The sequence below is a fragment of the Pecten maximus genome, chromosome 1 (genome assembly GCF_902652985.1).
Source record: "Pecten maximus chromosome 1, xPecMax1.1, whole genome shotgun sequence".
NCBI lineage: Eukaryota > Metazoa > Mollusca > Bivalvia > Pectinida > Pectinidae > Pecten > Pecten maximus.
In genome coordinates this window covers 732,395-757,437 of record NC_047015.1, presented here as the reverse complement: position 1 = coordinate 757,437, position 25,043 = coordinate 732,395, and the positions used below count along the sequence as shown (strand labels likewise).

The 25,043-nt window shown below is 35.5% G+C and overlaps 1 protein-coding gene across 3 annotated transcripts in view; it reads left to right on the top strand.

Moving 5' to 3' along the window:
- LOC117321772 (bifunctional 3'-phosphoadenosine 5'-phosphosulfate synthase-like) overlaps window positions 1-25,043 on the top strand; it is a 50,015-nt gene that overhangs the window by 3,162 nt on the left and 21,810 nt on the right. Inside the window, exon 1 of one of the 3 annotated variants that reach the window (XM_033876335.1) lies at window positions 15,543-15,593. The exons of 1 other annotated variant lie outside the window; for it this stretch is intronic. In XM_033876335.1, the coding sequence (XP_033732226.1) occupies window positions 15,558-15,593 (36 nt within the window). In that variant the 5' untranslated portion in view covers window positions 15,543-15,557. Of the gene's footprint in view, window positions 1-15,542; window positions 15,594-19,249; window positions 19,431-25,043 lie in introns of those variants that run through there. One more of the 3 variants, XM_033876316.1, reaches the window with a different exon arrangement.

The following is a 25,043-nucleotide window of genomic DNA, read 5'->3' as shown; positions in this document are numbered from 1 at the left end:
CATCTGTAACAAATAATTTTGAGGCGAGTTTCTTCTTACGAAAGTTGTCAAATATCTAATCATGGTACAGATAAGTTAATACACGGAGAGGAAAAAAGTAGTGAATTGAGAATAATTTAAAAACTTAAGAACCAAAATATACTTAGGAGAGTGATTCACAGTAATCTTATGCATACAGAATCCTGATGTCCCAGGTAGTTTATCAAAAGACATAATGAATATGACAGATACAACCACAGCCTTTTTAAAGTAAATAATCATCAGTAGGGAGAATCCGGGTTATGACAGGAAGGTAATTACTGACAATCGTTGTTATATACGTATGTATTAAGAAACTACACTATAAATTGGCAGTCATTTAGGTTCACGCCCCTGATAATACACTTATATATTATACTGCCTTGATAATATTTCAGAGAATACTTTTCCTGTCAATAAAATTTTTAAGTCTTTTAATTACGGACACATTTAATTGGTCAGTACAACATTTAATACATAAGCATAATTAATTTGGAAATGTTAAGTCCAGATCTCATAATAAAAATAATGTTTATAAATTAGAAAAATAATTTAGTGTTTTCATTATTTTTAATGCCATAGAAATATGTTTGTAAAGGGAAGGGAAAATACCAGATGTATGAGTCTGTTGATGTAGTAAAATGTTGATGTAGTAACATCGGGAGTTATTATATAAGAAAGGCAGCAGATATGTACGGGATACCCAAGTCAACGATTGAGATGTTGTCTTCAAAAAAATTCCAAGCCAGAAAAAAAAAACGGCACTGCTGGCAGAAGTTGAACAAAAAGTCCCTTAAAGTGGTTCGCACAGTGAAAAAGGCAGCACAACGACAAGGGATAGGGATATCCCAGAAACAGTTACTTTTGCATTTGGGCACACTTTGTAAAAAAAATATGAGGGTTATGCCTTTCAAACATGCAACACCTCGTAGAGACTGGTGGCCACTCAGAACTATAATAAAAAGGCCAGAAAAGCTATCCTTATCAATCAAGGGGCAAGAATGCTGAATCCAGCTATTACGGAAAAATACATGAAAGATCTGGGGTCACTTTAAAAAAATTAGCTCTTACAGACAAACCTTAACTGTACAGACAAGCCTTAATGCATATGGGACTGTACAGACAATGGAACTGTACAGACAAGCCTTAATGTATATGGGACTGTACAGACAAGCCTAAATGTATATGGAACTGTACAGACAAGCCTTAATGTATATGGGACTGTACAGACAAGCCTTAATGTATATGGGACTGTACAGACAAGCCTTAATGTATATGGAACTACAGACAAGCCTTAATGTATATGGAACTACAGACAAGCCTTAATGTATATGGGACTGTACAGACAAGCCTTAATGTATATAGAACTGTGACAAAGTCAGGGAACAATTTGAACACCAACCAGTAATTATATATAAGTCATTGCAGAAAAGGACCCCAAAAACTTAGTTGGTAGAACTACCTTAAACAGAACTGATGTCACAATCTTGGCATGTGTTAAACTAGCACTGCTGGGACTAAAATGTCCCTGTTAATGATTGTGAAAGGTTATTTTTAATAAGACCATTAAATCCCTTCATGGGTTTAACATTAAAGCATATCTGTTCAGGGAATGAAATGGGACACCCAAGAGAAAGGTTGGATGACCGATGTTATAGGGCTACAGTGGTTCAGTGACATCTTTCTTGCAGAGTGTGGACCCGAGAGACCACAATTGCTCATACTTGATGGACACTCATCTCACGAGATTTTGGCCATATTCGAAATTGCTGTGGAAGAAAATATCCACATCCAAAGCTTTCCATCCCAACCATATTTTGCAACAACTGGCTGGGTCCGTTATTGGCCCCCTTATAAAATTAATACTGCATACAATAGCATGTATTCTGTATACCCATTAAATGCAGTGACAAAGTGGAGGGACTAAAAAAGCATTAAAAGAGCAAAAGGATCTAGAAAGACACAGATTCAGTTAAATCATTTAAACAGCTACTTGTCCTGAAAGCTTGAATGGATTTTCATGAATGATCTGGAGCACCATATCAGGGCAAATGTGATTTAATGTTGTGTAAATGGAGGGTGTGGCTCCCTGAGGGGCAAAGCCTGATAGCAAATATTGAGCTATATCCTTTTGATTGCTACTAGTTTAAATCCTTAAGATCCCCACCCTATAACCATATATAGCATTTCTGGACATCAAGAGATAAACACAATCCTGTTATAGATATAGGCCCTCAGGTATTTCCCGACCCCTAGGGACTTAGTTTCTTTGATATATCTAGATCCCGGGCGTTTGGTCAAATCCAACCAGATGAGTGATACAGGCCCTCTTGGCCTCTTGTTTTTAAATATATCATAAATTAAAACTTTCCCTTAATCACGAAAATTAAAGTCATGTTTTGTAAATACCTAAATCAGTGCGGAACAGTAACATTAGTTACAATTTGTACAAGTCCTACTGGTATGTGTATATTATCGCTCGTAAGTAAAGGATGCACGGACTTGTAATGTTAATCCCACCTATATCTGACTTCAATCTGCTTCCCATATACAGTAGTAGTATTTACTAACACCGACAGAGGTAAACAATGTTTTAAATCCATCAAAAACAATTCATATTTATACCTACATTTTTAGGTCACCTGAGACAAAGACTCAGTTGACCTATTGTGATCGCCTTTTGTCCGGCGTCGTGTGTCGTAAACAATTTACATTTTCAACTTCTTCTCAATTACCAACAGGCCCAGAGACCTGATATTGGGTCTGTAGCATGATGGGATGAAGGGCTACCAAGTTTGTTCAAATGGATGACCTTGACCTTCATCCAAGGTCACAGGGGTCAAATATGCTAAAATCCCTGAACGACTTCTCCTGGATAACCAAATTGCCCAGAGACCCAATATTATACCTGTAGCATACTGGAATGAAGGGCTACCAATTTTGTTCAAATGGATGACCTCGAGCTTCATTCAAGGTCACAGGGGTCAAATACACTAAAATCTTTGAACGACTTCTTCTGGATAACCAAAAGGCTCAGAGACCTAATATTGGTCCTGTAGCATGCTGGGATAAAGGGATACCAAGTTTATTAAAATTGATGACCTTGACCTTCTTCAAGGTCACATGGGGCCAAATGTGCTAAAATATATCAAAACTCAGGTTAAGGCCAATGGGCCTCTTGTTACAGAATAGACTCGTTTATCACTTTATCTTAAATCCATTTAACTATTCACGAAGAAGTATCTAATGAGTATGAAAAAATCTACTGTTTTAGTCACTTTTAATAGAAATTTGAATTAGAAAAAAAGTGAGTTTAGAAAGCAACAATAAATATTTTGATAATGTGTTATCATTAATCGTTGATGTCTAATTTTCCGACATGTGTCCGTAATTTCCGTTCTAATTCCTTTACCATATTCCGTTTCGAATTTTATAAATACATTATCAGCCAATGAAAAGAGTTGTTAATAATAGAGCAGAAGAGTCCATTCTTTTTGATACAAGCAAAGCTCCTGCTGACGAACCAGTGATAGTTGATTCAAAGCGGTACACAGACGAACGTTATCAAAAGGATTTCCCCTAAAACATCCAGGAATGCATCAACAACAGAACTGTCTTATTTCCTGTCATTTTATATTTATATACTACTTGGTAGTACTTGTTTTTCTCCTGTATTTCAATCCCTCAGAACCAATAAGTGGCCTTGGCACTTTGATTATCATAACGCGTGTGTAGTAGGTGTTGAGTATTTCAATCCCTCAGAACCAATAAGTGCCTTGGCACTTTGATTATCGTAACGCGTGTGTATTTTCCAGTATTGAACAAGGTGTGGATTCAAGCTACCTTATACCAATGCTGGTCATGGCTGCAGTCCATTGACAGCTAGTAAAGTCTGGTAAGTCTAGTAAGATTACAGACTCAATTTAATTCAGATACTGTTAGAACTATAATATCTGATGTTATAATCTTTTGGATGTTTGCAGTGCCACTGTTTTTCAGAATTATACTACATATAAAACAACACAATGAAAAAGTTACGAACCAAATTGGCCGTAAGATATATTTAATACACAGTATGACTTTAGACATTGTAGTAGAATAATTGAGATAGGTATAGCATATGAATTGAAAATAACCTTTATCGTCATTTACGTGGTTAACAAGCAACATAAGCTCTATCAAGCTTTTATTAAGACACCGTTGAGGGAACAAATATTGTTTTGAATATTGGAAGAAAACCGACGGGGGGGAAAACCAACTATGTCATAGGTGGGGAAACAACAAACCAAACAGACATCATCCCTTGCTGCGGCTCGAACCCACATTCTAGGGGATAGTGGTGTGAAGCTCAAGCATGACTGCACTGACAACTGTCAGCGTATTAGCGATCACGGCTACTGAGGCAACCATATATACCCACCAATACTCAACATGATTTTAGACTTTGTCATAGAATAGCTGATATGGGTAATATCATATACCCACCACGTTGATACCCAGTATGACTTGAGACATTGTCATAGAATAGCTGAGATAAGTATGTCATAAACCTGCCATGTTAATACCCAGACTTTAGACCCAAAGACATGGAAGTAGCATAACAAATAGTTTAATACAATTATCATCTGCACATTGGTTAGGAATGATGATAAGTAGCAGAGTTGTGAGATGGTTAGTAATGATGATAAGTAGTAGAGTTGTGAGATGGTTAGTAATGATGATAAGTAGCAGAGTTGTGAGATGGTTAGTAATGATGATAAGTAGCAGAGTTGTGAGATGGTTAGTAATGATGATAAGTAGTAGAGTTGTGAGATGGTTAGTAATGATGATAAGTAACAGAGTTGTGAGATGGGTAGTAATGATGATAAGTAGTAGAGTTGTGAGATGGTTAGTAATGATGATAAGTAGCAGAGTGGTGAGATGGTTAGTAATGATGATAAGTAGCAGAGTTGTGAGATGGTTAGTAATGATGATAAGTAGCAGAGTTGTGAGATGGTTAGTAATGATGATAAGCAGCAGAGTGGTGAGATGGTTAGTAATGATGATAAGTAGCAGAGTTGTGAGATGGTTAGTAATGATGATAAGTAGCAGAGTTGTGAGATGGTTAGTAATGATGATAAGTAGCAGAGTTGTCAGATGGTTAGTAATGATGATAAGTAGCAGTATGGTTAGTAATGATGATAAGTAGCAGAGTTGTGAGATGGTTAGTAATGATGATAAGTAGTAGAGTTGTGAGATGGTTAGTAATGATGATAAGTAACAAAGTTGTGAGTGAGATGGTTAGTAATGATAAGTAGCAGAGTTGTGAGATGGTTAGTAATGATGATAAGTAGTAAAGTTGTGAGATGGTTAGTAATGATGATAAGTAGCAGAGTGGTGAGATGGTTAGTAATGATGATAAGTAGCAGAGTTGTGAGATGGTTAGTAATGATGATAAGTAGTAAAGTTGTGAGATGGTTAGTAATGATGATAAGTAGCAGAGTTGTGAGATGGTTAGTAATGATGATAAGTAGCAGAGTTGTGAGATGGTTAGTAATGATGATAAGTAGCAGAGTTGTGAGATGGTTAGTAATGATGATAAGTAGCAGAGTTGTGAGATGGTTAGTAATGATGATAAGTAGCAGAGTTGTGAGATGGTTAGTAATGATGATAAGTAGTAGAGTTGTGAGATGGTTAGTAATGATGATAAGTAGCAGAGTGGTGAGATGGTTAGTAATGATGATAAGTAGCAGAGTTGTGAGATGGTTAGTAATGATGATAAGTAGCAGAGTTGTGAGATGGGTAGGAATGATGATAAGTAGCAGAGTTGTGAGATGGTTAGTAATGATGATAAGTAGCAGAGTTGTGAGATGGTTAGTAATGATGATAAGTAACAGAGTTGTGAGATGGTTAGGAATGATGATAAGTAGCAGAGTTGTGAGATGGTTAGTAATGATGATAAGTAGCAGAGTTGTGAGATGGTTAGGAATGATGATAAGTAGCAGAGTTGTGAGATGGTTAGTAATGATGATAAGTAGCAGAGTTGTGAGATGGTTAGTAATGATGATAAGTAGCTGAGTTGTGAGATGGTTAGTAATGATGATAAGTAGCAGAGTTGTGAGATGGGTAGTAATGATGATAAGTAGCAGCGTTGTGAGATGGTTAGTAATGATGATAAGTAGCAGAGTTGTGAGATGGTTAGTAATGATGATAAGTAGTAGAGTTGGGAGAGAAAGCATCAACACCTGACACATTTAGTTTTTTGCTGTAAAAAGATTTAATCAAAATAAGTGGTATTTGTGATATAACTCATAAGATATGAACTGATTTTATACCTACCTACCCAAGTACAGGAAGATCTGACTTATATATCGGGCATATAAAACAATGAGGGGAGAGAATACACTCTGTGATGGTAGAGAGCATACTTGTCTATATAAACAGGTATGTTTGAGCAGACATGATTTGTCTAATCTTTTTCCTCTGGTAGCATCTGTTGCCGGCATTCTCCACACAACTAAAGTATAATGCTTGTATTGTTTATTCAATAGCAGCAGTATAAGCTGCCATCAATCTTATATAAAAACTGTACCATTTGTTGTGTGATACGTGGTATGGTAGCAAGGACTGATATACAGACAGAGATAAACTAGAAAACAATCTATAGCTCTCTAGTGATTGATAAACTAAAGTCAGTTGGCTTAGATTGATGATCTTCATTTACCATTCTACCCTCATGCCCCCACCCCCACCCCCCAAACAAAAATTTGCTTTTAGTCCATATGGACAGTGTCCTATTCAAGATAAAATCTGTAATCCATATCAGAATTCATATATAGATTCTGTGCCATGTACATAAGTTATACATCAAAATTCATAGCATGTGAGGATTAATTCTAGGCAAAAAAGACTTAATGTTGAATAGTTATAATAATGATTTTTTCTGATTTATCTACAAACCTGTACATGTACTGTCCCTTCGTCCACAGGTCTATAAGTACTGTGTCCCCATACCGCTGTTTAGTTTGAGACACTACATAAAGTAAACACTTTCAAAATTAATTGATTATTAAGTTGACAGATTCTCTACAAATATCATTTAAAATTATTTAATTTCAAGACCTTTTAATGGACTTCCAGTTTTTCCCTGGAAGAAATGACTTGCAGATAGTGTTTGTGCTAATTGATATTTCGCCCAGAGGTAGGTCCAGATTGTACCTGTATAGGTGTGTGTATATCTACAAAGGACTCGCCCCTGGCTCTAGATCCCTATCAACCATGTTATAGATCCACGTAGACAGTCCTCAGTCAATCAATAAGTTCTAGGTCAGTAAAAACTGGCAAATATAAATTGATCTTTTCCTATCTTTTTGTGGTGTCCAATTGCCAGGACTCGAGTATCAATGTCAATCACAAGAATTGAACATTTTATTAAAAGTGAGTTTTTGTGTTTAATCAAACTAACCATAGAAGTTACATTAGGTCATTTGATTTGAATATCACTAAAAGGTTGTCAGGATTGCCAGGTATTTCTGGTGGGACGTCATACTGTTTCATCGTTAATTTGTATCGTTTCATCTTTTGTTGAACAAAACTTTTTGAGCCATGTAGTTTCATTACATATATTGATATATTTAATTACGTACCAAGATATCTCAAATATCACGTCACATCTGGATTCTCAGTAAAGATTTTTGTTTAAACAGGAATTAATTCTGGAAACCTTGATGGATCACTTTATGATTTGCTGAAATTGTAAGCAGTGTACATAGATAAACAGATACATGTGTAGTGACATACATGTTTATTGTCTATATGTGACAGTGATACATGTAGTGACGTACATGTTTATTGTTTATATGTGACAGTGATACATGTAGTGACGTACATGTTTATTGTCTATATGTGACAGTGATACATGTAGTAACGTACATGTTTATTGTTTATATGTGACAGTGATACATGTAGTAACGTACATGTTTATTGTTTATATGTGACAGTGATACATGTCGTAACGTACATGTTTATTGTCTATATGTGACAGTGATACATGTAGTGACGTACATGTTTATTGTTTATATGTGACAGTGATACATGTAGTGACGTACATGTTTATTGTTTATATGTGACAGTGATACATGTAGTGACGTACATGTTTATTGTCTATATGTGACAGTGATACATGTAGTGACCTACATGTTTATTGTCTATATGTGACAGTGATACATGTAGTAACGTACATGTTTATTGTCTATATGTGACAGTGATACATGTAGTAACGTACATGTTTATATGTGACAGTGATACATGTCGTAACGTACATGTTTATATGTGACAGTGATACATGTAGTGACGTACATGTTTATTGTCTATATGTGACAGTGATACATGTAGTAACGTACATGTTTATTGTCTATATGTGATACATGTCGTAACGTACATGTTTATTGTCTATATGTGACAGTGATACATGTAGTAACGTACATGTTTATTGTCTATATGTGACAGTGATACATGTAGTGACGTACATATTTATTGTCTATATGTGACAGTGATACATGTAGTGACGTACATGTTTATTGTCTATATGTGACAGTGATACATGTCGTAACGTACATGTTTATTGTCTATATGTGACAGTGATACATGTCGTAACGTACATGTTTATTGTCTATATGTGACAGTGATACATGTAGTAACGTACATGTTTATTGTTTATATGTGACAGTGATACATGTAGTGACGTACATGTTTATTGTCTATATGTGACAGTGATACATGTCGTAACGTACATGTTTATTGTCTATATGTGACAGTGATACATGTCGTAACGTACATGTTTATTGTTTATATGTGACAGTGATACATGTAGTGACGTACATGTTTATTGTTTATATGTGACAGTGATACATGTAGTGACGTACATGTTTATTGTCTATATGTGACAGTGATACATGTCGTAACGTACATGTTTATTGTCTATATGTGACAGTGATACATGTCGTAACGTACATGTTTATTGTCTATATGTGACAGTGATACTATAGTGACGTACATGTTTATATGTGACAGTGATACATGTATTAACGTACATGTTTATTGTCTATATGTGACAGTGATACATGTAGTAATGTACATATTTATTGTCTATATGTGACAGTGATACATGTCGTAACGTACATGTATGTTTATTGTCTATATGTGACAGTGATACATGTAGTAACGTACATATTTATTGTCTATATGTGACAGTGATACATGTAGTAACGTACATGTTTATATGTGACAGTGATACATGTAGTAACGTACATGTCTATATGTGACAGTGATACATGTAGTAACGTACAAGTTTATTGTCTATATGTGACAGTGATACATGTCATAACGTACATGTTTATATGTGACAGTGATACATGTAGTAACGTACATGTTTATTGTCTATATGTGACAGTGATACATGTAGTAACGTACAAGTTTATTGTCTATATGTGACAGTGATACATGTCGTAACGTACATGTTTATATGTGACAGTGATACATGTAGTAACGTACATGTTTATTGTCTATATGTGACAGTGATACATGTAGTGACGTACATGTTTATTGTCTATATGTGACAGTGATACATGTAGTAACGTACATGTTTATTGTTTATATGTGACAGTGATACATGTCGTAACGTACATGTTTATATGTGACAGTGATACATATCGTAACGTACATGTTTATTGTCTATATGTGACAGTGATACATGTAGTAACGTACATGTTTATTGTTTATATGTGACAGTGATACATGTAGTGACGTACATGTTTATTGTCTATATGTGACAGTGATACATGTAGTGACCTACATGTTTATTGTTTATATGTGACAGTGATACATGTAGTGACGTACATGTCTATTGTCTATATGTGACAGTGATACATGTAGTAACGTACATATTTATTGTCTATATGTGACAGTGATACATGTCGTAACGTACATGTTTATTGTCTATATGTGACAGTGATACATGTAGTAATGTACATGTTTATTGTCTATATGTGACAGTGATACATGTAGTGACGTACATGTTTATTGTCTATATGTGATACATGTCGTAACGTACATGTTTATTGTCTATATGTGACAGTGATACATGTAGTAACGTACATGTTTATTGTCTATATGTGACAGTGATACATGTAGTAACGTACATGTTTATTGTCTATATGTGACAGTGATACATGTAGTGACGTACATGTTTATTGTCTATATGTGACAGTGATACATGTAGTGACGTACATGTTTATTGTCTATATGTGACAGTGATACATGTAGTAACGTACATGTTTATTGTCTATATGTGACAGTGATACATGTAGTAACGTACATGTTTATATGTGACAGTGATACATGTAGTAACGTACATGTTTATATGTGACAGTGATACATGTAGTAACGTACATGTTTATATGTGACAGTGATACATGTAGTAACGTACATGTTTATTGTCTATATGTGACAGTGATACATGTAGTGACGTACATGTTTATTGTCTATATGTGACAGTGATACATGTAGTAACGTACATGTTTATTGTCTATATGTGATACATGTCGTAACGTACATGTCTATTGTCTATATGTGACAGTGATACATGTAGTAACGTACATATTTATTGTCTATATGTGACAGTGATACATGTCGTAACGTACATGTTTATTGTCTATATGTGACAGTGATACATGTAGTAACGTACATGTTTATATGTGACAGTGATACATGTCGTAACGTACATGTTTATATGTGACAGTGATACATGTCGTTACGTACATGTTTATATGTGACAGTGATACACCATGATCGTTCCTCATAATTAGTTTTAGGACATACACAGCTCTGTATGTATCATTTATTTTTATAGTGCTGTGTACACCATAAATGAAAGGCTACAAAAGCTCAGTCAGTTAAAGCGCCAGCTACATAAATTCAGGTGAAGATCTGAGGTACATGGTTTGATAATAAAAATACTTAAAAAGAGACAAATATATAAAAAGGAACAATTTCCTTATTACATTACTAATTTTTCATATTGATGTTAAACTGACAAATTAGAGGGCGACTCCCTCATCATATCACTGATTTGTAGTCGTGATGTAAATAACACAAATTAGAGGGAGACTCCCTCATCATATCAATGATTTGTAGTGGTGATGTAAATAAGACAAATTAGAGGACAACTCCCTCATCATATCGATGATTAGTAGTGGTGATATAGAATAGTCTAATTAGATGGGACTCCCTCATCATATCAATGATTTGTAGTGGTGATGTAAATAAGACAAATTAGAGGGAGACTCCCTCATCATATCAATGATTTGTAGTGGTGATGTAAAATAGTCTAATTAGAGGGCGACTCCCTCATCATATCAATGATTTGTAGTGGTGATGTAAATAAGACAAATTAGAGGGCAACTCCCTCATCATATCAATGATTTGTAGTGGCGATATAGAATAGTCTAATTAGAGGGTGACTCCCTCATCATATCAATGATTTGTAGTGGTGATATAAAATAGTCTAATTAGAGGGCGACTCCCTTATCATATCAATGATTTGTAGTGGTGATATAAAATAGTCTAATTAGAGGGTGACTCCCTTATCATATCAATGATTTTTAGTGGTGATATAAAATAGTCTAATTAGAGGGTGACTCCCTCATCATATCAATGATTTGTAGTGGTGATATAAAATAGTCTAATTAGAGGGCGACTCCCTTATCATATCAATGATTTGTAGTGGTGATATAGAATAGACTAATTAGAGGGTACGTGACTCCCTTATCATATCAATGATTTGTAGTGGTGATATAGAATAGTCTAATTAGAGGGTGACTCCCTCATCATATCAATGATTTGTAGTGGTGATATAAAATAGTCTAATTAGAGGGTGACTCCCTCATCATATCAATGATTTGTAGTGGTGATATAGAATAGACTAATTAGAGGGTACGTGACTCCCTTATCATATCAATGATTTGTAGTGGCGATATAAAATAGTCTAATTAGAGGGCGACTCCCTCATCATATCAATGATTTGTAGTGGTGATATAGAATAGTCTAATTAGAGGGCGACTCCCTCATCATATCAATGATTTGTAGTGGTGATATAGAATAGTCTAATTAGAGGGCGACTCCCTCATCATATCAATGATTTGTAGTGGTGATATAGAATAGTCTAATTAGAGGGCGACTCCCTCATCATATCAATGATTTGTAGTGGAGATATAAAATAGACTAATTAGAGGGCGACTCCCTCATCATATCAATGATTTGTAGTGGTGATATAAAATAGTCTAATTGGAGGGTGACTCCCTCTTCATATCAATGATTTGTAGTGGTGATATAAAATAGTCTAATTAGAGGGCGACTCCCTCTTCATATCAATGATTTGTAGTGGTGATATAAAATAGTCTTATTAGAGGGCGACTCCCTCATCATATCAATGATTTGTAGTGGAGATATAAAATAGTCTAATTAGAGGGCGACTCCCTCATCATATCACTGATTTGTAGTGGTGATGTAAAATAGACTAATTAGAGGGGGACTCCCTCATCATATCAATGATTTGTAGTGGTGATATAAAATAGTCTAATTAGAGGGTGACTCCCTCATCATACCAATGATTTGTAGTGGTGATATAGAATAGACTAATTAGAGGGTACGTGACTCCCTCATCATATCAATGATTTGTAGTGGTGATATAGAATAGACTAATTAGAGGGTGCGTGACTCCCTTATCATATCAATGATTTGTAGTGGTGATGTAAAATAGACTAATTAGAGGGTGTGTGACTCCCTCATCATATCAATGATTTGTAGTGGTGATGTAAAATAGACTAATTAGAGGGTGCGTGACTCCCTCATCATATCAATGATTTGTAGTGGTGATGTAAAATAGACTAATTAGAGGGTGCGTGACTCCCTCATCATATCAATGATTTGTAGTGGTGATGTTAAATAGACAAATAAGAGCGAGCCCATTCCCTGATTGTACATATGACTCTATATAAGTGTTTGCTTGCACATTTGTCAGCTCTTAATATTAGACAGGTGAGATTCTATACTTTGTTCTAGAAAAGGACCCCTGAAGTAAAATCAGTGTTATATTTTATCACCTCTGTCTCTAGTTAGAGAACTTTACACCCATAAGGGGCACCATACAGGAATGTATACCTCAATATTTTAACATTTTTGTTAAAGTTTAGATTTGTTTGTAATCATATGTAACACATAATTTTAACATTGATCACTGTTATTATGTAATAAATGCATTTTTAACATGACAAGTTTGTAACCTGAAGTTTGTAACCTAAGTGTGTAACCCAAGTTTGTAACCAGAACTTTGTTACCGGAAGTTTGTTACCGGAAGTTTGTTACCGAAGTTTGTTACCGGAAGTTTGTAACCTGACCTTTATTACCGGAAGTTTGTTACCGGAAGTTTGTTACCGGAAGTTTGTAACCTGGGTATCGTTTCACAAAGCTTCGTAACTTACGAACTTTGCGTAAGTCACATTTAAGAATTACTAAGCGTTTCACAAAAACTTTGTAACTTACAAACGTTCGTAAGTTACGCAAAAACCTTGCGTAACTTTATGCCATATCAACCCTGTCGTAACTTACGAAAACAATTTAAAATCGTGCGCGGGCATGCCCTTTTGAACAGAAAATGGCGTTGTACTCATTTACAAATTAGCATAAGAGAATGACTATGTTTGTGAGCGATTGTTCGAGGTTGAAACCGGGTTTTGAAAGTCGAGGAGGGTGCCGGCAAAATACACATTGTCATGAAACTAATTGTACGCATATTCGCAGACTGTGCCAACATATGGTCTATTTTAAGAACATTATGTATGTCTTTGGGCATTTAGCAAAATCTGTGAAAATTGCGTTGTTTCTGTTTGTTTTAACGCATGATAAACAATAAGAATTGGAATTTTATAGAAAAAAATGATCTTCTATCAATAATACGGTTGTTTTGAAAGAACAAAATAAAGTTCATAGTCTGTATACGTGACCCGGGAATAGGACCGGCGTACATTTTTCACCCAAAAAGTGTCATCCTTTTTTACCTCCAAGTTAGAGAGTGGTATATTTTTACCGGGAGAACGTATGATTTTGACGTAAGATACGAAAAAAGTTACGAACACCTTTGTGAAACGCACTTACGAAATTTGTAAGTTTTGCGTAACTTTTTCGTAAATATTTACGAACGTTCGTAAGTTACGAAGCTTTGTGAAACGATACCCTGAACTTTATTACCTGAAGTTTGTAACCTGAACTTTGTAACCTGAACTTTGTTACCTGAAATTTGTAACCTAAAGTTTGTAACCTGAACTTTGTTACCTGAAGTTTGTAACCTGAACTTTGTAACCTGAACTTTGTTACCGGAAGTTTGTAACCTAAAGTTTGTTACCTGAACTTTGTAACCTGAACTTTGTTACCTGAAGTTTGTAACCTAAAGTTTGTAACCTGAACTTTGTTACCTGAAGTTTGTAACCTGAACTTTGTAACCTGAACTTTGTAACCTAAAGTTTGTTACCTGAAGTTTGTAACCTGAGCTTTGTAACCTTTAGTTTGTTACCAGAAGTTTGTAACCTGAGTTTATAACCTGAACTTTGTTACCTGAAGTTTGTTACCTGAACTTTGTTACCTGAAGTTTGTAACCTGAACTTTGTAACCTAAAGTTTGTAACCTGAGTTTGTAACCTGAGTTTGTAACCTGAAGTTTGTAACCTGAGCTTTGTAACCTAAAGTTTGTAACCTGAAGTTTGTTACCTGAACTTTATTACCTGAAGTTTGTAACCTGAAGTAGTTCATAACCTGAACTTTGTAACCAGAAGTTTGTAACCTGAACTTTGTAACCTAACTTTGTAACCTGAACTTTGTAACCTGAACTTTGTAACCTAAGTTGTAACCTGAAATTTATTACCTGAACTTTGTAACCTAAGTTTGTAACCTAAGTTTGTAACCTGAACTTTGTTACCTGAACTTTGTAACCTAAGTTTGTAACCTGAGTTTGTAACCTGAACTTTGTTACCTGAACTTTGTTACCTGAACTTTGTAACCTGAACTTTGTTACCTAAGTTGTAACCTGAAATTTATTACCTGAACTTTGTAACCTAAGTTTGTAACCTAAGTTTGTAACCTGAACTTTGTTACCTGAACTTTAAACCTGAGTTTGTAACCTGAACTTTGTAACCTGAAGTTTGTAACCTAAGTTTGTAACCTGAAGTTTTCACTTCATGTTTATAACTGATGTACGATAGTGTATATTTTAAAGATTTGTGATACACTATGATGTGTGGTTTTTTGTGTATAGCTGTATTGATACCTGTTGGATGGTAGTTAACACCTGGGCCAGGTAAGATTGTTTCCCTGCCGTGGCCTCAATCTGTGTGATGATGACATTGGTACAAACTCCACCGTAACAGCTGGACAGATGGGTATATAAGTAGGCTGCATACCTTTTACACGTACACACCATTACAAACAACTTTCTTCGTTACTTTGAAAACCATGGCTGCACTCAACCTCCAGTTTGCTCTTAATCAGGTAGGCTGATTGATTTTAATTATTAGATTACTTCTGTCTTTTTTGGTTTTTAAAGTTGGTTTAATGCATATGATGCTAATTTTCTTAAATGCACCCCTTTAAAAATATTGTTATGGTAGCCTAGGTATTACAATACTTTACATTATATTGTTATGGTAGGTATTACAATACTTGATTTCAAACTGAAACGTAAGAACAGAAGTTTTTAAGGGAAAGCTATAATTAATTAAGCATTTACCAGATGTCATTATTTTTTTTTGTTAGTTTCATTGGGGTATGAAAAAAAATTTGTTTGCATCCAAAACATTTTTTTATACCCCTTTAAAACTAAAAATTATTGACACCAACTCTTAAAATAAATTTTTGAAATAGATTTTCAAAATCAAAACATGTTCTATGTACAATTTAACTGATCTTATAAGGGATTCTTTTTCACAACATGCAACATCAATGGCCGTACTGTGATGTCACATTTTACGTGCCATTTTCGAATTTTTTTCATAGAGGTATGAAAAAAAATCTCAACTAATCAGAAAGCCGCATTCTGTGTACAAACAATGGAAAATTAATTATTTATATGTTGAAACGGAATCATTAATTACAAACGTTATAAAAGACGTGATCAGTCAGTTCATTAAAAATTTGACAACTATAATACCTATAAGTGTAAGTCTTGAAGTTTGTGGGCTAAAGTGACATACGGAGAATTAATTGAGTATGGATACAGAAAGGTATGCAGGATTGATATATATATCATTTACAACATTTACTCTGGCGTTGGGCACATGTGATTGAGTTCTTCGATTTCACTGGTGATTTCATAATAATTTTAGTACTATTTTGCTCCTTAAATAAGCCCCCTTCCCTCTTGTAAAAGTTAATTACCATATTGATGCTCAAATAGGCCCCCTTCTGTTGTGTAAACATTAAGTACAATATTGATGCTTAAATAAACCCCCTTCCCCAGTTTGAAAGTTTAGTATTAAAGTTTGAAGAAGCTTTAAAATTGTGAACTAATTTCAGCTAACTAACTTTTATTTTGAAAAATTGTATAATTCTGGGAAAATGAAGAAGTACTGGGCCTATTTGTGGGATGGGTTTAATTTGCTGATAGATACAACAAAACATGAAATTGTCAAGGGCAGAAAATTTTAAGCAGTCATGCCCTGATGAAACCTTTACAGAGGCAGGAAACCAATGAACAAAGATCCCGCTCATTAGCGAGGGGAAAACAATGAACAAAGATCCCACTCATTAGCGAGGGGAAACCAATGAACAAAGATCCCACTCATTAGTGAGGGGAAACCAATGAACACAAACATCCCACTCATTAGCGAGGGGAAACCAATGAACACAAAGATCCCACTCATTAGCGAGGGGAAACCAATGAACAAAGATCCCGCTCATTAGTGAGGGGTAACCAATGAACAAAGATCCCGCTCATTAGCGAGGGGAAACCAATGAACAAAGATCCCACTCATTAGTGAGGGGAAAACAATGAACAAAGATCATGGTCATTAGCGATGTTTAAGTATGTTGTGATTGAAAAACACCCTATTTCAATGGGATGTTGCACAGGTTTGATATGTATACAGTAAGCGAAAACTGTCTTATGTGACTTAATTTCTAAGGGAATACTGTAGGTCCGTTATACACTGTTTAGCTATCTGGGGGATATTAATTACCTGACTACGGTACTGGATTAAGAATATTATAATGTACAACCCAGTTTCTGTCTGATTTATATTTATGAATGTCATCATAATTCCATATCAAGTACATGCTGCTCCATCCATTTATGTCAAATGTACATGTGTGAAAATGTCATGTTACAACTTAAAACTCCATTTTGTCAAAAGTTTAGTATGGAAATGTCATTAAAGCTGTATGTTACAATCCAGATTTTATTAAAATCATAAAAATAAAAATAGCCACCAAAATTGTGCACTACAATTCTATTTGTTGATTAATGTACATTACAATGTTGTACTAACTGGATGATGACTTTCAATTCACGGTTATGTACATAGCTTTATCTTCTGATTAATATGTAAAGGTCAAAAACTGCTTGTTCTGCATTTCTCTGTATACCTAATGTGATGTCAGTGTAACATCTGTTAAACTGTTATACAAATTCTTTACAACTTGGAACTTGTGGCTCGGACATCCATATTCTTTACAACTGGGAACTTGTGGCTCGGACATCCATATTCTTTACAACTGGGAACTTGTGGCTCGGAAATCCATTTATCATCTATTTCTGAATTAATAAAAGTTTTAAATTAAACTTGTAAAACTATGAGCTAATGCGTTTTGTTTTGACCCACTTAGAATATTATCACTGAAGCGACGTGTGTCTAGATGTAGAATATTATCATTGAAGTGTGTGTCTAGTTGTAGAATATTATCATTGAAGTGTGTGTCTAGTTGTAGAATATTATCATTGAAGTGTGTGTCTAGTTGTAGAATATTATCATTGAAGTGTGTGTCTAGTTGTAGAATATTATCATTGAAGTGTGTGTGTTTAGATGTAGAATATTATCATTGAAGTGTTCACATATATTGGGCAAAGAAATAATATAAGCGGTAATTATCTGGATATAACTGCACAGATCGTAGCTTGCAAATGTATGTCTGAAAGATAGGAATTACTTGAAATGTTAATATGGGGCAAAGAAGTCATTCTAACAGTACTACTATAGCTAGGTACAATGGAAATTAAATGTCAAATTTTCAAGGCAAACCTTGTCTTAGACAAAGTTGCTACAAACTTTAGGGTCAGTCTGTTGTGAAGTTCCTAATGTCAGTTCAGAGTTAGAAACACTTGACCTTGATAATATGGGCTCAGAGTTAAATACACTTGACCTTGATAATGTTAGTTCAGAGTTAGAAACACTTGATCTTGATAATGTTATTTCAGAGTTGGAAACACTTGACCTTGATAATGTTAGTTCAGAGTTGGAAACACTTGACCTTGATAATGTAAGTTCAGAGTTGGAAACACTTGACCTTGATAATGTTAGTTCAGAGTTGGAAACACTTGACCTTGATAATGTTAGTTCAGAGTTGGAAACACTTGACCTTGATTATGTTAGTTCAGAGTTAGTAACACTTGACCTTGATAATGTTACTTCAGAGTTGGAAACACTTGACCTTGATAATGTTAGTTCAGAGTTGGAAACATTGATAATGGAAATTTGCTGCATTCATACACAGTTGTGAAAAAATACCAATGCCAGGTACTTAGATATGACTGAGACAAAAGAATTACAATTTACAGTAAAGACCTGGTTTAAATTTACTTTTCAGAAATGTACAGGTATACTATTGGGCATATGTCAGGGTATTTGTTGCTGTTTTTTCTTTTGTTTTACTTGAACTATTATAGTCATTGTTGGTAAATTATCGCATTGTATATTTTGCTTATGGACAAAAATGTGTAAAAATGTCATTGTGTTTAAATGTCTTTCTTTTTAATTGAAGTCCATTATACTGGACAAGGATAGCTTATGTCTCCGAGTGTTTGTGGGTATATGGGCCAATGAGAGCCCTAGGCCTTAGTGAGAGGATTGTAGTTAAGTCAATATTAAGATAATGGATATAAAGGTAGGCAGCTCTGCCACGTCTCCAGTGATCAGCACTGTCAGACACGCATGAGTGCCTGCTCTGTCAGACATTACTACTGCCACATCACCAGACCACGGTTGTATATAAATAATAATTCAGGGATATAAAAAGGTAGCTTTGCACTGCTCCACGTCATAACCGACAGTCATGTCGACTACCACTCAACAACTCTCATCTGTACAGATGAAGGACATAGAGAAAACTTCACAGGTAAGGCTTTCCTCAGTGACGATAAAACGTCACACAGGTAAGACTCTTCTTAGTTAGTGATCGTATACAGGTAAGAAAATCAACAATACAGGTACGTGCATTGGAGTTTGATGCAGAGGCAAGAATTTTTAGGTAAGGTTTGGAGTTTCATATAGAGTTGAGAGATGACAATTTTATAAGGTTAGAATGTTTATTGATATAGTTGGTAGATTCTAGTTCATCCCTGTATACTGATTTAATGAGGTTTGAATATTTATATTTGATAGAGTTGGTAGATTCTAGAATGAAATTACAGGATAGTTTACAGTGAAAGAGAAGTAAGCTGTGATCAAGTGTCCTACCACTGTTCACGTAAACATGCTACTCTATAGCACAGTGGGTGGAGTGGATTCCTAAATACTGGGTGGGGTATTTTGTATATATTAGGGATATAGGTGTAAACAGGTTGTTTAACTATGTAAGATGTGTATGTGTAGCTGTTCCGTTAGTGTGGGAACTTGTGATAACACATTGCCAGGCACTAACATATTACACCAGACACAGCCTACATAATTCCTCTACATTTGTACATCCTGACAAAGCTTAATGCTGAGCTATGGCATGCCCCAGTTTTGAAGTAGTGCATTATGTAGTATATACTATGTACCTTTAAAACTATCATGTATGATCCCTATGGAATAAGGTTCATCTGTAAACCAATTAGTATTGACACTGTCGTACAATCTATAGGTACTTATATACATGTACCCCCATTAGTATTGACACTGTCGTACAATCTATAGGTGCCTATACATGTACCCCCATTAGTATTGACACTGTCCTACAATCTATATACATGTACCCCCATTAGTATTGACACTGTCTACTATCTATATACATGTACCCCCATTAGTATTGACACTGTCCTACAATCTATATACATGTACCCCCATTAGTATTGACACTGTCCTACAATCTATATACATGTACCCCCATTAGTATTGACACTGTCTACAATCTATATACATGTACCCCCATTAGTATTGACACTGTCGTACAATCTATATACATGTACCCCCATTAGTATTGACACTGTCTACAATCTATATACATGTACCCCCATTAGTATTGACACTGTCTACTATCTATATACATGTACCCCCATTAGTATTGACACTGTCTACAATCTATATACATGTACCCCCATTAGTATTGACACTGTCCTACAATCTATATACATGTACCCCCATTAGTATTGACACTGTCGTACAATCTATATACATGTACCCCCATTAGTATTGACACTGTCGTACAATCTATATACATGTACCCCCATTAGTATTGACACTGTCTACTATCTATATACATGTACCCCCATTAGTATTGACACTGTCGTACAATCTATATACATGTACCCCCATTAGTATTTACACTGTCTACTATCTATAGGTACCTGTATATGTACCCATATTAGTATTGACACTGTCGTACAATTAGTAGTAATTAAAAAACTGTAAGTCATAGTTGATACTGCAACCATAAGCTTCACCAGATAAAATAAGTATTTAACTCTTGTCATAGTTCATACAACCTTAAACTACATGTTTGAGGTAGAATTAGCATTTCACTTGTAGGTTCATACAATAATAAACTACACAATTTATAATTAGTATTACATTTTTGTGTTCATACAATAATAAACTACCCCAGGTATAATTAGCATTGCACTTGTAGGTTTATACAGTAATAAACTACACCAGGTATCAATAGTATTACACCTGTAGGTCCATACAGTAATAAACTACACCAGGTATATATAGTATTACACCTGTAGGTTTATATAATAATAAACTACACCAGGTATATATAGTATTACACCTGTAGGTCCATACAATAATAAACTACACCAGGTATAAATAGTATTACACCTGTAGGTCCATACAATAATAAACTACACCAGGTATATATAGTATTACACCTGTAGGTTTATACAATAATAAACTACACCAGGTATATATAGTATTACACCTGTAGGTTTATACAATAATAAACTACACCAGGTATATATAGTATTACACCTGTAGGTTTATACAATAATAAACTACACCAGGTATATATAGTATTACACCTGCAGGTTTATACAATAATAAACTACACCAGGTATATATAGTATTACACCTGTAGGTCCATACAATAATAAACTACACCAGGTATAACTAGTATTACACCTGTAGGTTTATACAATAATAAACTACACCAGGTATATATAGTATTACACCTGCAGGTTTATACAATAATAAACTACACCAGGTATAACTAGTATTACACCTGTAGGTTTATACAATAATAAACTACACCAGGTATATATAGTATTACATCTGTAGGTCCATACAATAATAAACTACACCAGGTATATATAGTATTACACCTGTAGGTCCATACAATAATAAACTACACCAGGTATAAATAGTATTACACCTGTAGGTTTATACAATAATAAACTACACCAGGTATATATAGTATTACACCTGTAGGTCCATACAATAATAAACTACACCAGGTATATATAGTATTACATCTGTAGGTTTATACAATAATAAACTACACCAGGTATATATAGTATTACACCTGTAGGTTTATACAATAATAAACTACACCAGGTATATATAGTATTACATCTGTAGGTTTATACAATAATAAACTACACCAGGTATATATAGTATTACATCTGTAGGTTTATACAATAATAAACTACACCAGGTATAAATAGCATTACACCTGTAGGTCCATACAATAGTAAACTACACCAGGTATATATAGTATTACACCTGTAGGTTTATACAATAATAAACTATGTATTCAGCATGTAAAATGACATGGAGCCACTTATCACTGTTGGGTTTAGTACGTGTCTTGGTTACCTATCCACAGATATCACTAGCTAGGTCACCCTGAGTTACACATTTTAACCTTGTGATTTGTAGTACAGGGTCTTGTAGATATATCAGTGCTCCAGATAACGTTTTAGATCAGAGAGTGTTGTAGTCCCTCTGACGAATGACAGGGAGTATAATCCAGATACTTCCGAGGTCATCGTAAGCATACTTAAAATAAACAACACAACAATCTACCAGTTTTTTCTATCCCTGCATACTTTACAAAATATGATATGTGCGTTTCCGTCACTCAAAAATTCCAGATACAGAAATGAATGGCTCTACGCTTTTGCTGTTGTTGAATGAATATTGACTCCCTGTTCACTTTAACAAATCATTAAAGATTTTGTCTATAATACCTTTGAAAATAATCTGGATTTTGTTGACAGATGATTTAGTTTTAAAAAATACTGTCAGCTGCTGTCAGCAGACACCATCTTAAACACACCTCATGTTATCAGTGATCTGAGTCAATAGAGTGCTTAGAAGTACTCTTGTTCAGCCTTTAGCAACAAACAGCACTTGGAACAAGTCTTGAAGTGTACACTGAGTTATGCCGAGCATTGTCAGTCAATCAAAATGTCTTGCACATCATTTATAAGTAGCACATGGACACATTACTATGCTATGTTAATTGTCACAGGAGCTTGTACGTCTCGTCTCGTGTCAAACACTTAGGCATAATGCTACATTCATGGGAGTTTTGTATGCATCCTTTTTTCCATGGAGTTTTTTTTTCAAATTTCAAGGCGTGTACGCCCCTTATCTGGCGTGGAGCACTGTAATATTGTATTACAAAAGAAATGCTGATGACTGTGACACCACATGGTGTTTATATTACCTAGAAAAACAACTTATATCACAAATTTTCTCTCAATAAAAGAAGGCTATTGAACCTAGATTACAATATCAAGATTAATTTGATCATCAGATGTGAGGCATATACACTCCTAGGTATAAACCAGAACTTTTGGATGTTAACCAGGGTTAGGCACAAGCAATGCCAAGATATAAAGCAGAAGTTACCCGTATCAAATTAAAGAACTCAAAAAGTACAGAAAAAAACACTAAAAAAATACAAAAAAAATATACTGTTTTTGTACTTGTTCATAAAAGTAGGAATTAGTATACTAAAAGTTGAATGAAAGGATACGTTTCAGTAAGGTATAAACCACAGGCACTTGTATACAAAATGTTGATTTAAATTTTTTTGATATGGCAGGGGTCTGTGTACTGTGAAAACTACATGGCTGGCAACTCTGCCACTGTGTAATCTGTGTGACAGGAATCGGTCTGTACCGTGTAATCTGTGTGACAGGAATCGGTCTGTACCGTGTAATCTGTGTGACAGGAATCGGTCTGTACCGTGTAATCTGTGTGACAGGAATCGGTCTGTACCGTGTAATCTGTGTGACAGGAATCGGTCTGTACCGTGTAATCTGTGTGACAGGAATCGGTCTGTACCGTGTAATCTGTGTGACAGGAATCGGTCTGTACCGTGTAATCTGTGTGACAGGAATCGGTCTGTACCGTGTAATCTGTGTGACAGGAATCGGTCTGTAGCGTGTAATCTGTGTGACAGGAATCGGTCTGTACCGTGTAATCTGTGTGACAGGAATCGGTCTGTACCGGTAATCTGTGTGACAGGAATCGGTCTGTACCGTGTAATCTGTGTGACAGGAATCGGTCTGTACCGTGTAATCTGTGTGACAGGAATCGGTCTGTATCAGTAATCTGTGTGACAGGAATCGGTCTGTACCGTGTAATCTGTGTGACAGGAATCGGTCTGTACCGTGTAATCTGTGTGACAGGAATCGGTCTGTACCGTGTAATCTGTGTGACAGGAATCGGTCTGTACCGTGTAATCTGTGTGACAGGAATCGGTCTGTACCGGTAATCTGTGTGACAGGAATAGGTCTGTACCGTGTAATCTGTGTGACAGGAATCGGTCTGTACCGGTAATCTGTGTGACAGGAATCGGTCTGTACCGTGTAATCTGTGTGACAGGAATCGGTCTGTACCGTGTAATCTGTGTGACAGGAATCGGTCTGTACCGTGTAATCTGTGTGACAGGAATCGGTCTGTAGCGTGTAATCTGTGTGACAGGAATCGGTCTGTACCGTGTAATCTGTGTGACAGGAATCGGTCTGTACCGTGTAATCTGTGTGACAGGAATCGGTCTGTACCGTGTAATCTGTGTGACAGGAATCGGTCTGTAGCGTGTAATCTGTGTGACAGGAATCGGTCTGTACCGTGTAATCTGTGTGACAGGAATCGGTCTGTACCGTGTAATCTGTGTGACAGGAATCGGTCTGTACCGGTAATCTGTGTGACAGGAATCGGTCTGTACCGTGTAATCTGTGTGACAGGAATCGGTCTGTACCGTGTAATCTGTGTGACAGGAATCGGTCTGTATCAGTAATCTGTGTGACAGGAATCGGTCTGTACCGTGTAATCTGTGTGACAGGAATCGGTCTGTACCGTGTAATCTGTGTGACAGGAATCGGTCTGTACCGTGTAATCTGTGTGACAGGAATCGGTCTGTACCGTGTAATCTGTGTGACAGGAATAGGTCTGTACCGTGTAATCTGTGTGACAGGAATCGGTCTGTACCGGTAATCTGTGTGACAGGAATCGGTCTGTACCGTATAATCTGTGTGACAGGAATCGGTCTGTACCGTGTAATCTGTGTGACAGG